The sequence below is a fragment of the Aulonocara sp. 'chitande type north' Nkhata Bay genome, linkage group LG14, assembly GCF_057382095.1.
Source record: "Aulonocara sp. 'chitande type north' Nkhata Bay isolate Kocher_YH1m ecotype deep benthic linkage group LG14, A_spYH_male_GT1.1, whole genome shotgun sequence".
In the NCBI taxonomy this organism is placed as follows: Eukaryota; Metazoa; Chordata; class Actinopteri; order Cichliformes; family Cichlidae; genus Aulonocara; species Aulonocara sp. 'chitande type north' Nkhata Bay.
The window spans coordinates 5171745-5186007 of NC_141357.1; the positions used below are offsets into that span (position 1 = coordinate 5171745).

Below are 14263 nucleotides of genomic sequence, written 5' to 3' on the forward strand. Positions count from 1 at the left end.
TCAAGACACTCAGTTTGTATGCAAGTCTGTATAAAGTAGACATCCTTCCATATTCACATGAAGAGGGAACAAAGGAAAGCAGTTTTGTGCTTTCTAAGAATGGAACTGAAGAGCATCAGAGAAAAAAATAACAGAAAAAATGGCAGACGCCCAACTACTGAGCCCTAATTATATTCACAGTATTCATTTACTGTGTCTAGGTATTTGCTAGTTTAGCTTAGCTCGTAGCTGGCTTGCTAGCAACATGGCTTCTTCAACTGTTCTTCCTGCATCTTCCTGCTCAGTCTGTGAGATGTTTAGCTACTCTTTGGCCTCGTTGTACAATACTTGAATTAAATAAAGCCTGTTTACTGCTCTGAAGGTCAGGATCACTGAATTGGAAACCTGGCTCCGCACCCTTGAAAATCCCTATAGCCAATCTAACTTCAGGCCAGGAACAAACTCTGTTTATTGGCAATTCTGTTCCAGGTGCCAGAGCAGGTGAGACTGAAGGAACCCTGAAGTTGCTGGCTAAATGTAAAGGTAGATTTTGTAAAATTAGAATTCATGTTGGCAGTAATGACACCTGGTTACATCAATCGTAGATCACTAAAACTAATATTAAATTGGTGTGTAACTTTGCTAAACAATCTCAGACTATGTATTTTTCTCTGGTCCCCTCCCCAATCAGATCAGGAGTGACATGTTTAGCTGCATGTTCTCCTTAACTGCTGTCTGTCTGAGTCGTTTCCAAAAAACAATTTGGGTTTTATAGGTAAGACCATTAGGTGCAACAGTATCCTTCCCACTTTGGACAGAGCAGCTCTAGGTTTCTCAAAATATGGCCAAATTTATTAAACCTGCCAAAATGTGACTATCCAGAATTGGGACCAGGAAGCAGACTTACAGTCTTACACATCTCTCTGCAGCTTCTCTTCTCCTGTCATCAAACAATTTAAGCATAAAAAAATCCCAAAGAAAGAACAATAGAATATCCACAGCTGCGCCAAAGAGTAAAACAGTTGAATGTGGATTATTAAACATTAGGCCTCTCTCTTCTAACTCTTCTAAGCTTTTGACAGTGGGTTGGGAAGCTTGAAAAGTCACTAAATATGGCACACACCTCCAATGTAGTGATGTGTTGGTCGCGAACAAAATGGCTCTTGGAGCCGGATCTTTGACGCGAACGACACGAGCCGGCCCCTTATCGCGAGCCGTGTTTTTTTTTCTTTTTCTTTCTCGCACTTTTTTTTCGCTTCACTCAGCATGCGAGCCTTGTGCTTTACACTGGGATGAGGGGGGAGGGGCGGTAGTTACACTCAGTAGCACAGGAACAGAGCAGGAGGGAGAAAGAGAAAGACAGCCAGGGACAACAATGTCACATTAGAAAGGTATAGTAATCATCCACAACTATTTTCAGTTGCGGATGATAAAGGATTCAGAAAGTTTATTCATGCAGGTCCATATGACAGAGAATGTGCATGTTCTTTTTGTTTTCATATTATAATTTATATTTAATTGTGTTGTGGTTTGCAGTGTTTTGTGTTGTTTCACTTTAAATTTTTTAAAGGAAAAAGCTGAAAATTTAAACAGTTAAAAGTTGAAATGTGAATAGTTGGTTTTTGTATTATATGATTTATTTATTACATTTTATGTGGAGTGAATAAATAAAAGTATATTTACAGTGGCCCCTACAGACAAAGCACGTACAAACTCCGAAGGACGTACAAACTTTGAATCACGTAAAAACTCCAAAACACGTAAAAACTCAGAAGCACATAAAAACTCAAAACACATACAAAACACAATAGAAGTGCTCCAGGATGCTAGGTGCAGTGTTGAGCTTTTGTTACCTAGTGGCTACACAAGCCAGCAAGTACCAACAACTGGATTTGGTGTGTGGTAATAACAGGTAAATGAACATTTTTTTTAAATTATTTGAATATATATGAGTGATTGTGTATAAATACACAAACAATACACATATGCTTTCAATTGTGTAATTTAAGTGATCTAGGTAGCTCTGTTTTGGAAGTTCAGTTCATGCTAGAAATGTGCTTTGGAGTTTGTACGTGTTTTGTCTCTAGGGGCCACCACACATATTTATATATAAACATATATAAATAAAACCACTTTTTTGTACATTAGTAATTCCTTTTGTGCATAATTTTTTATTATTGTTAATAATAAATTAATTAAAGCAACAAAACAACCTGAAAAACCGGTTCAGAGCCGAAAGAGCCGGCTCTTTTTAGTGAGCCGAACCGAAAGAGCCGGTTCTCTAAAAAGAGCCGGAAATCCCATCACTACTCCAGTGTGAAGAAGGCTTTCTTGTTATGTGATTCTTTTCATGGAGTATTGCAAAATGACGCCACAGCACCCCCTACAAAATTTCTGAGTCTAAAATTTAGCAGCCTGATGTAAGATATCAAGATGTACAAAAAAGTCTCTTGGAGCAGTGTTCCCCATCCAACAGAAAGTCAGCCATTTTCAATTGAACATGTCAACGTTTGTTCACAGTTTTAAGGCCTCGTACTCTAATGAACATATCCTTGGAATTTCACCAGATCAACATAATCTGCGCTGAGTGGAATCAAGTGACCTCAGTCATGTTAAAATGCGAAGCTTTTCACGTTTCGTGAAACGGGTGGTCGTGGCCGCACGTCGAGTTTCAATCATTTGCCAAGAATTACAAAACTGCTATAACTCAAAGACACATTGTCCAATCCCTCTCACACTTTACAGGCACTATGACAGTCGTGCCTCAAACGGACTGATGTGCCATTTGTCAGCAATGGTTAGAGCGCCACTTTGTGGAAAGAGGAAGTGTACAAAAAGCTAAAATCGTCATTGATCTAGATGACATTTTGACTGGTGGTGCAATACATTATATGCTTGAGTGTGACATTAGATTGAACGGTAATCTCCATCGCCACCTGTTGGGCATGGCTGGGTGCGAGGGCCCTTCCAAAGCTGCTTCCAGCTTTAATTGGATTTAGGATTTTTGGCTTTTTCTCTGCTCATTTTTGTCTTGTTAGAGTATATATTTTAGAAGATTTCGATTTCCATTGTATCCTACTGGACTTGGCTTTCTCCTATTGGGTTATAGCAACACGGAAGAGATAAGGACAGCGGTGGCAAAGGTGTCCTCATATTCTCCAGTGTTTTTCTTCTCAAAGATTAGAACAAAATCAGCATTAGCTTAGAGTAGGTTAGTTAGATAAGTATCATTTAAGTGCCCACCCCCGCCCCAGCTGGGGTTCAGCTTCACAAACCTTATAAACCAGTCAGGCCCTGCCATCTGTTTCTCATCCCATGGTGTTTGATATTATCTGTTACTGCGACTTGATAAGCAAGCTTTCTGATGTCCTGATGCATGCTCAATCATCCAGGTAAGTAAATCCCCAAAAGTTGATTCTGTTCATCTGGATGTAGCGATTTCAGTGGGAGAAAGGTTTTATCACTGATCCAAGTGACTTCATCAGTCTCAGCTGACTGCAGGTTTCCCCAACCTTATACACAGTACCTTTGCACAGTGACTGAAACTAGCACCACTGATGAACAATGGACTGTCAAGGTCAGTTTCTTGATCATTAATATGCAAATTGTCATGACCATTGATCAACAAGACCATTCATCATTGATCAATGGCCATGAGTACCATTCACAGAGAGTTGAAGAATGGCTGCAAGCAAAGCATTGTGAGATGGTGACAGATGTATCCTTGTGCCTCCCCTTTTCACATAAATGGCCTCCTTGATTCCCTGCTCAAACCAGCATTCTTTCCTGTCCATGATGTCTACATCCTCATTATTGAAAAAGTGTCCACTGGCCCACAAAAGTTTTGCGAGATCTCGCAAAACAAACTCGGGATCTCGCAAAACTTTTGTGAACTCTCGCAAAACAAACTCGGGATCTCGCAAAAGTTTTGCGAGATCTCGCAAAGCTCCGTCTTAATTTTTTTTCTCCCATGTCCCCTGCGGGGCTTCGTACTATATAAATAAAGCTGAATTGAAATCAGTTCAATTGAAAATAAAGTGGGACCCTATATCCTTTCATAAACTTTCCATTAATATGTCTCTCACCTTTTTGTTGTGTGCTTGCCAGCTTTTCTTGTCTCAACAGGAAGCCATATCCATCACTTCCCTTCACCAGATTCATGGTCTTAGCTTTGTGGGGGAGGCTGCAGCTTTGTGCCACCACAGGCATGATGGGAATTTTCCTTCTGATATAGCATGACTCACTGTCACTGTCAATAACAAGCACTGTCACTGAATCCCCACTCTTCTTCACCTGAGGGCCAAACACACCAGAAAGTAATGCACATTCAGTGTAACAGAGCACACACATCAATTCTGACTGAGAGAAGAGGATCCGTACAGTTCTGATGAGAGCTGAGTATCTGAGAGTGGACACCATCAGTCCATTAATCCAGATCAGTCTGTCACCACTGAAGATACCCGCTTTCTCTGCTGGACCATCAATAACTGTTCTCACCATATATTGATTCTTTTGACCTGTTGACACATCCACAGTCTGTCCACAGTCAAAATCTACTCAATAATGCTTGATGAAAGAAAAAACAAAACTGTTGTATATTATAAGTAATCAGCAGAAATAATTAAATAGTTGCACATTTTGGGAACCATTAGATCACTTTTGTGATTTGATGGTTCTGGTCTATGTCCTAATGATACATAGACTAGAACCAGGGGAAACTGTTCATCTAAACTGAGTTTGAACTTTAGCACTGGAACTTCTTGGCTTTCTTGTAAAATAGTTAGAAGGTACAGTGACTTCAGGGGAGCTGTTTGTGATTGTGAGTAGTTAGCACTTGTCACAGATAGTGACAGCAAAATAAATACCATCGACTGAGACAATAGTCATTCCTAGGCCATGCTTTGGCTGTTTTTGGATGTGACATAGCCTGGGTCGAGACCAGCGATCCCCTTTGGTGGCATTGGCCAGGAATTTTAGGTCCACGCCCATAGACACTGCCTGGAAAAAGGAGAAAGGAGACATCTGCAAGATTCTGTGACCCGAAATATGTGGTTCTGGATTCATTCTTCCAGAATCTAAAGTTCAGAACACCCCCCGCAAAAAAAATCATAAAATTAAATTATTCATACAAACATTATAAATTGATTTGCATGATTTACTGAGTGAAATAAATATTTCTTCCCCAAGCAAAACATGACTTGGTACTTGTTGGTGGTGGTGGTTGGGGGGGGGGGGGGGGCAATCTTTGCATTTAGTTATAATACTTTACCTATGTTGCCATTAGATGTACCCATTATGTGGTATGGTGAAATAGGTTGATGATGAAAAGCTTAACAAAGTCTGTTGGCGTTTTTTTGTTTAGTTTCTTTATTTAATGCTGTCACACTTTGTTTTGTCATTTAACTAAGAGCTTTGGGTTTCTGTCCACCAAGACCTTAAGATGCTTGTAATTTGAAATTTCTGCAGAAAGTGGGTTTAACAGTCAAATGCAGAGCAAAATTAATGCTGCAAATATGAGGATCTAAAGTAGGTGTCTTTCAGAAATAAAGTTTCAGTACCTTGACTAGTTTAAACAGAGAAATAAAAACCCTTCAAAGATACATACCTGAGTTAAATAAAATGGCGTCAGTGGCTTGCTAGCCTCACGTTAACCATAAATTGTTATGTAAACAACATGTAACTGTGCAATGATGGGACCACTGTTTCAATTTGTGTTTGTTTTGTTTTTCCATGTTATCCCTCGTTGTTAAGCACCTTGTAAAATTTCTTCTGATAACAGAGCTATAACCCTAATGGAATAGCCAGGAATCAAATCTCCAATCTTCCAATTGGTAGAGGACTAATTGTTACCTCCTGAGCTAAGCTGCCAGAGATGAAATGTTGAAAATTTGGGAGGGGAGGGGGGCTAAAGTAAAATATAGGACTAAAATATAGATTTTCAGAAGCCTCAACCTGTAGTTGATAGTAAATATGACATGTGAGCCAAGAAGTGCTCACCCTTTAATTCTTTTCTGAGGCCGTCTCTCAAAAAAAAGAAAAGAAACTGCCTTTGTGCAAAGGTTTAAAAAAAATTCATACACTTATACACACATCTGCAATGTTAACTTTAATTCCTCAGCAATCAACAACTATTTCGGGAGAGGTTGGAAAGTTCCTCATCGTCAGTATTGTCAGTATGTGTAGTAGCATTAGAACATGAGATTGTTGCTGGCTGTCACTGTTTTAAGAATAGCTGCATTTAGTCTTGATCTAAATGATGTTAATCACTGAGCATTATGATCACTGGTTACCAATAAGACATCAGATTTGAATAAAACATAGTTGTGTGAAAGATCAGTTCTCATACCCATTCATACTCTTCCCTCTTCAGCACCAGAAGAAATAGGTGTAAGCCACATGACTGGATCTGTCTCACAACCTGTTAGATAATTGCAGAGAGATAATCATAGACACATTATAAACTTACTCTTTTTCTGTATGGCAGAGTCATCCATTAAAACAGTTTAAGCCTGTCCTAATAATGTTTTTATCAATTATTCCATTTTACTTCAGACTGAATTTCAAGGTAGACCCTACAATAATACATAAAGAGAAAAACCCAACAATCATATGACACCTTATGAGCAAGCACTTTGGTGACAGTGTGAAGGAAAAACTCCCTTTTAAGAAGGAAGAAACCTCCAGCAGAACCAGGCATAGAGAGGGGTGGCCATCACCCAACCGGTGAGAGAAGGAAGAAAGGATAGAAGACATGCTGTGGAAGACAGCCAGAGATTAATAACCTTGTGTTGCTATACTCAGGGGGTGGAGCAGGGTATCACCTAATTGGAAACTTGTTGGTTCAATTATTCGCTACACCAGTATGTGTCCAAAGTATCCTTGGGCATTGAACCCCTGGTTGCTCTCCGATGCATCATCGGAATGTGAATGCTAGATACTTTAAAAAGCACTTAGGTAGAAAGAGAAAAAAAACTGCATGAGCCGTGGGGCATGTTTTATACACGTATCTATCTACACATATCACTTATACCTAAGTGGTTTCTAAAGTATCTAGCATTCACATTCCCTTTACATCCACTCCCCAAAGCGTCTCAATTGGATTTAGATCAGGGGAACGTGCAAGATGGTCCAAAAGAGTGATGGTATTCTACTGGAAGAAGTCCCTTGTCCTGCAGGCATTGTGTACTGTATCATTGTCCTGTTGAAAAGCCCAGTTGTTACCACACAGATGAGAGCCCTCAGTCATGAGGGATGTTCTCTTCAACATCTGGACATAGCCAGCAGCTGTTTGACGCCCCTGCACCTCCTGAAGCTCCATTGTTCCACTGAAGGACAAAGCACCCCAGACCATTATGCTGCCCCCTCCACTGTGGTGCATAGAAACCATCTCTATCTGTTTGTCATGCCAGTAATGTTGGAAATCAGGACCATCAAGGTTAAATTTTTCTCATCAGAGAATGAAACTTTCTTCCACCTTTTAATGTACCATGTTTGGTGTAAAGTCCAAACGGTCAGTTCTGTGGCGTTCAAGGAGACAAGGCCTTTGAAGACGTTTTTTGTTTTTGAAGCCTTTCAGTCTCAGATGCCGTCTGATGGTTATGAGGCTGCAGTCGGCACCAGTACCAGCCTTAATTTGGGTCCAGGTCCAGTGTCTTGACGGACAGCCAATTGGATCCTCAAGCTCAGTGCTGGTGAAATTTTCTACTTGACATTTTTGTTCCATAACCCTCAGGATCATTTAAGAAATTCCAAACGACTGTCTTACAGCGTCCCACCTAAGCAGCGATGACGCACTGTAAGACACCCTGCTTCTGCAGTTCGACAACCCGGCCACGTTCAAAAAGGGAACGTTTTTTGGTTTTTTTTGCTTTTGCCATTGGAACGTCCTGACAGTGTGACTACCTGAGAATGGGACAATGAATCCACATTTTTGCACAGAATTGGCCTTTTAAAGGCATGTGGTCCTAAACTTTTGATCAGCTGTAAAACAGCCTGTTTCAATTTAATTCTTGTTTTCAATATATTGCATGGTCAAAAAATGTTTCTTCTTGTTGCATGCTGAAGCTCAACTTGGAACCTTGTTAAGATCCAACCTTGCAAAATATGATTTTTTGCCATTTTTCAAGTGATCTTAAACTTTTGATTGGGATTAACTAATATTGACCTCTTACATACCCATATGGAAAAGATATATATACATCTTATAAAGTTTGTGTCTGTCTTGTGTGAAACTTATATGAAAAGCATACAAGAGTGAAAACAGATATAAGGTCCCTTGAAAAATTATATAAATGAAACTTGTATGTTTTGGATGCTTACTAAAACAATATATGAAAGTAATGAGAAAGTGGCCACTTTCATGAGTAAATCATATAAGCCTTATATGATTCACTACATGAAGTAGGCCACATCTTATGCAAGTCTTTTATAAGTTTTTACTATTTCTTTTCCATATGGGATAGTATGTGACAATGTCAAACAATGTCAAATAATATAGAATTTATGACATTCTAAAGGATGGAAAGTCAAGAAAAAAATGTAATTGCAGTACAGCAAGTATGCACTGTAAGAAAGGACAAGCTATTTTGCAGAATGTCTGTTGTTTTAAAAAATGCAACACACAGCGGAAAATCCTCACCATGAAACCATCCTTCCATTTTCTTGAAAGCAAAATTATGGTTTCAGCCACTCATAACCTTATCTAGCCAGGCTCTTTGCCTTTCTCAGCTGGTACGAGGCAAGGAGGTCGTCAATACTCAGGTTTCACATCTAAACAGTTGGACAATTCAGAATCACTAACGATACTAAAATCCATGCCTTTGGCAGAAGGAGAGCATGCTAACTCTACAGAAGGCCCCTAGGAGGCTACAAACACCTGCTTGCTGTGAGTAAACATTGCTTGCTTTGAGTAACACAACTAACCACCATTGTACCCACTATCATATTGCACAAATTCTAGATACTAACCCTGCTAAAATCCATGTTGACCACATATTCCTCATTCACCTCCAGTACTCGATCTCCATCCTTGAGGCCACTGTGCTCTGCAGGACTCCATGGATCCAGATCTGTGATCTCAAAACCCTGGCTGTACATACACAGATGAAAGCCAAAGCTTTGGCCCTCTGAACGCTTCAGGTGGCACAGTCTCGGCACCACGCTTGGATCTGGCTTTGCAAACACAGGAAAAAAATCAACAACTAGTAGGAAGCGGGAGGGTATTATGAAATGTTTTGTTTGTAAAGATGTGTACATCTCACCAGGATCATCAGTCATGACCAGAGCTGGGTTGTCAATCCCTTCCTTTGGATTAAAGGTAAAACTGATGTAAGGAGATATTAGAGTCAATTTAAAACTCCAATTTTAAAAGGATACGATACAGTTTCATATAAAAAACTAGCACAGAGAAGGCCTGTTTACAGCAGAACATGCACCTTTTACAGAAGGTATATATGCATTTTCTTATGTTGACTATTTAACATAAGAAACACATCTAGTTACACTGATTAACAACAAGATTTATTATGTATAATATTCCTGTTCACTCCCAATTATAATATTGCTATACCAAATTGGACAATTCTGCATTGAAGTCCAATAGTGTCACCCATTGCAATGGTTAATGGACTGGTTCTTATATACAGCTATTCTAATCTACCTGAGCAGTCAAAGAGCTTTATACAACTTGCCTCATTCACCCAAACAGTTTATTATGCTTTTCCTACATAAGTGTTTTCTATCTAACATTCACACACTTGCGTGGGAGAACAACTTGGAGCTAGTGTAGCAACCCAGTGATATTCAGCATGCTGGAGCAGCCAGGGATCAAACCATCAACCTTCTGATCAGTAGATGACGTGCTCTATCTCCTAAGCTACAGCCACCCTTCACAGTCAATCTTTACATAGAGAAAGTGAAAAGTGAATCTTTGGGCTCCTCAGAGGAACAAAACAAAATCACTTCAATTGATTTCAATTCCATTTTGTTTGTGTTTCTCCAAATCGCAACAACAACCACCTAACGGTGCTTGAACCCAGTAGAAAAAGGTATCCTTTGAATATAGGTTACCACTCCTGGACTGTGCTGAGGAGAACCCCAGCCTCAGCATTCAAGTTTACCAAAAACCCACAGACACAGCTCAGTAGTCTTTGACTCACACCAAACACTACAACACAAACTTGGGGTGGTCAGGACTCTAACGCACCAACAGAGAACATTCCCTCAAAGGCAGAAGAAATAAATGAGGAAAGCACTTAACACATGGCACAACAAGACAAAACTCAGCTGAAAGGAGAAAGGCCAATCCTTTGAGGATGCCAGTGTTTATATTTTGAACACTGGCAGAGAAGACAGATGGTTTGAAAGCAGTAAAGGAGTCTATCTATGTCCATGATGAATGACCAACATCGAACACCAGTGGTGGCTTACAACACTAGCTGTCAGCCAACTACAATGTAATCTTGACATCACTGCCCTGTCACTTCAATCCACACCTTACCTCACGTGATCTTGATGGCTCACATAATGGGGCACTGGGGCAATGTTTCACAGATGGTAATCCATGATTTATTTTACACACTGGCTCATGTCATGTGATAATTTGCATATTAACCCTCAGAACCACCTCCAATGAGACATCTCCCAATGGAGCTTAAATACATGGGACTATTCATCAGTTGTTTTGTGACTAGAGATGGCTCTGACGAAATATCTTGAAAATGTTTTTAGACATTTTAGGGTAAGACTGAGGATGATATGAAAAAATCTGAAATGTTTAAGTTTTATTACGCACTCACACACATTAACTCTACATGACGGTAAAATTAAAATAAAATATTACCTTTGGTTATTACTGCGTTAAGTACTGTGTTTAATAATGGACTGTTGAAGTTTAACAGCAGCAACATTATTTATTCCAAATTTTATTTTAGTGTTACTGTCCATTGACTTGTGGAGAGAGATAGAAACACATTGTTACTAAATAATCATATAAGCTCAAGAAGGTGTCCGCCCTGTTACTCTTATAGTATAATACTCATAGTAAAATTACAGTAATGGTAACTCTTTGAACCCATAACAGCATGTTAAGAAGTAATGGCAAAAAAGGAATTTTGCTGAAGAGAACTCACTCGCTCACATTCACTTTTTTTTAGTTTAACAACTCTTGCCTCCACTAACATAGGAGGGGCCAGCCAGATACCAGTGGGGGGGATAGAGATGTTTTGGCTTCACTTGACTCAGGAGGTAGAGCGTCTACTAGTTGGAAGGTTAGTGCTTCAATCCCTGGCTGCTCAATTCACACGTTAGGCAGAAGAAGCATAGAAAAAGTCCTCAGGTGTTGTATAAAAACGAGTCAAAGTACTGCTATTCAAGAGACAGTCTATTTATCATTACCATTTGACAAGCTTTAGTCTCAGCAGGTGGACTAGTATTTATTTAGAGACAAATAGACAAATTTATTTAATTGCTGCATGATATTAAGGGTTTTCTGAATTGCAACAAGCAATCAAGTTGGAGACAAAAATCAGAAATAATGTATTTATTTAAGCACAACCTACAACAACATTTTGGGAAAAAAAAGGCCGCTCATGTTCATCGCAAGGCATAAAAGATTCTAGTGGGTCAAAAGGAGAACTTACTGTGGATTTCTGTGCATTCTGGCCACCTGAAGGAGAAACAGTGACACAACATGTAGATACATCTGTCTTAGTTTGTGGATATAATGAATTCTCATTATATTATACACTTTTCAGGACAACCATGGCAAGCAGTACTTACCTTGTCATATCTAAAAACAGACATAAATAAAGACTTACCAAAGTCCCTCCTTTCATATCATACATTGCATTACATTACATTACCGCCATCCTGTGGTCGCACTTTGCTATTGTTGCTGTTTCAATCTGACTGGTGACTGTAGCTCTGTTATATGAGTGTGCCTGTCACCTGTTAACATTGACTGGAGCTGATTAAGCTGAAGGGCCAGCTGCTTTTTTTCTGGTGGTTTCAACATGTGCATTGTGAAAACCTCTGTCCTTTCACAGTAAACTGGTAGAAGTTGGTTTCAGTTGGTTGGTAAAAGTAGAATGGGAGGCAGACACTTCAGCTTTCAGGCCTCTTTTCTGTTGAACCAGCTCCCAGTTTGGTTTCGGGAGGCAGACACCCTCTCTACTTTGATGATTAGACTTAAAACTTATGATAAAGCTTTGATACTGATAAATATAGTTTATCAATATTTGATGTTGATAAATAGAGTTCCCATTTTTGCTTGCTCTTTGGGGTCATCTGATTGCTAAAAATTTCTCTTTATTAGTGTAAAACTTGAATTGAATTGAATTGAATCACAAAAAGAAAAAGACAAAACACTCAGGCACTGGGAGAGCATGTAGTGCCACTCAAAAAAAAAAAAAGAAAAAAAAAAAAAAAGAAGAAGCCCCAACTAGGAACCTTCAAGCAGCAGCACTAACCACTCCACCACCATGGCTATTCTGGCTGTATGAGGTGGCCAAACAAGGCCACACATTATATTATTTATGGTTTTTTTTTTTTTTCATCTATCACCTGCTATAGAAAGGATAACACAGCTTAACTTATCTTAACTCTTTTTTTTATCACTAATAAAAACCCATCATCAATCATTATAAAGTTAGATTCATGATAATTAGTGAATACAATTTTTGTCTACCCTCTCCTGTCTGCTCGTTTTGACATGTACATGCTGTACTTGTTTTGCCACTGCATAGCTGGAAAACTGCATAGTTTCAACTGCATAGAAGCAAAATTTAATTCAAAAAGGAAAAAATGCAATATATGTCAGTTGTGTCCGTTGCATTGTGGCATATGAAAGCATAATAAACTAATTTTTAATAAAAATGCAAGTTATTTCTCACATAAACATTGATTAAGCCAGTCACTGATTCTGGATATAGCATAAAGCGTGAAGGTCGGAATGTTGCTTGAACCCTTAAAACATTAACTTTTTTAATGTGCAAATGAGCACATTCTCATTCTCCGTTCTCTTTAATGCAATTCATTCATTATGTTTAAAGAAAGGGTAGTGGAAATGACCCCCCAGAAACATGGTCTTTTGTGTCAATATTTCACAATACTCTTCAAATCCAACTTTGTGTGTGTAGGTGTGTGCACACACATGCGTGTGAGTGTGTGCTCACACACAAAAATATCCTGCCTGTGGATTTATTTTTTTCAAATAGTGAAAGGCAATGTTTAACCAGGAAGAACATAGCTGAAGTTAGTGTGTGGTTTTATATTGACAGCAATATATACCATAGCATTTTGAAAAACACAATCCACCACAATGATAATTATGCATAAAACACTTACCGTAAAAAACAAAACAAAAGTAAACTGGCTTACCATCACTGCTATGACATTTCACACAGAGGAATTATGCCGTAACTAAGGAGTGCATGTTTACACATTTGAATATTCAAATCACGAACAGTCATATGTTTGAGAAGCAGAAAATAAACCCTACCTTTTAAGGACCTCATGAAGTTCTGTGTGCTTGGCATTTATATCTGCTCAGACTAAGGCACTGTGGACGGACAAGGTTCACAACAGACAGATAATAAAAACCTAAGATACTGACTGCTTTCTGCTTAGCCATAATGGTTAAACATTTACTCCATGACACGCCTCAAGAGGTCTGTGTGCAGAGTGTGATGCATTGCAATGGAAAAGACAACATAATGCACCTTTACCACTCTGTGGCACTGCTGTTCACTGTGGAGGACAAAATAAAAAAAATAACTCAAACCAAATAAATAAATTTGATTATTCCAAAGCAATACATCCTGCAACATGTTTTCAAATAAATTCTTGATTATCATTATATTTTATTATATAAAATATATTTTATTATATATTTTATTTTATTTTATTATAAAAAAAACACCCAGCACGGCCCTGCGGGCGGTTTATCCTTCAAGCTCGGGTCCTCTACCAGGGGCCTGGGAGCTTGAGGGTCCTGCGCAGTATCTTAGCTGTTCCCAGGACTGCACTCTTCTGGACAGAGATCTCCGATGTTGTTCCCGGGATCTGCTGGAGCCACTCGCCTAGCTTGGGAGTCACCGCACCTAGTGCTCCGATTACCACGGGGACCACCGTTACCTTCACCCTCCACATCCTCTCGAGCTCTTCTCTGAGCCCTTGGTATTTCTCCAGCTTCTCGTGCTCCTTCTTTCTGATGTTGCTGTCATTCGGAACTGCTACATCGATCACTACGGCCGTCTTCTTCTGTTTGTCTACCACCACTATGTCC

The 14263-nt window shown here is 39.2% G+C and overlaps 1 protein-coding gene across 6 annotated transcripts in view; it reads right to left on the reverse strand.

The window, feature by feature from the left end:
* The window catches only part of LOC147313924 (Na(+)/H(+) exchange regulatory cofactor NHE-RF3-like), a 32102-nt gene extending 18550 nt beyond the window's left edge, over window positions 1-13552 (reverse strand). For 3 of the 6 annotated variants that reach the window (XM_086260668.1, XM_086260666.1, XM_086260665.1), the window contains exons 1-8: window positions 13478-13552; window positions 11619-11644; window positions 9240-9282; window positions 8947-9146; window positions 6326-6397; window positions 4845-4977; window positions 4360-4496; window positions 4065-4272 (exon numbers count right to left, since the gene is read on the reverse strand). In XM_086260668.1, the coding sequence (XP_086116794.1) occupies window positions 4065-4272; window positions 4360-4496; window positions 4845-4977; window positions 6326-6397; window positions 8947-9146; window positions 9240-9282; window positions 11619-11644; window positions 13478-13514 (856 nt within the window). In that variant the 5' untranslated portion in view covers window positions 13515-13552. Of the gene's footprint in view, window positions 1-4064; window positions 4497-4844; window positions 4978-6325; window positions 6398-8946; window positions 9151-9239; window positions 9302-11618; window positions 11645-13477 lie in introns of all 6 variants that reach the window. The other 3 variants (XM_086260669.1, XM_086260670.1, XM_086260671.1) reach the window with 3 other exon arrangements.
* Between the last annotated feature and the right edge of the window lie 711 nt (window positions 13553-14263).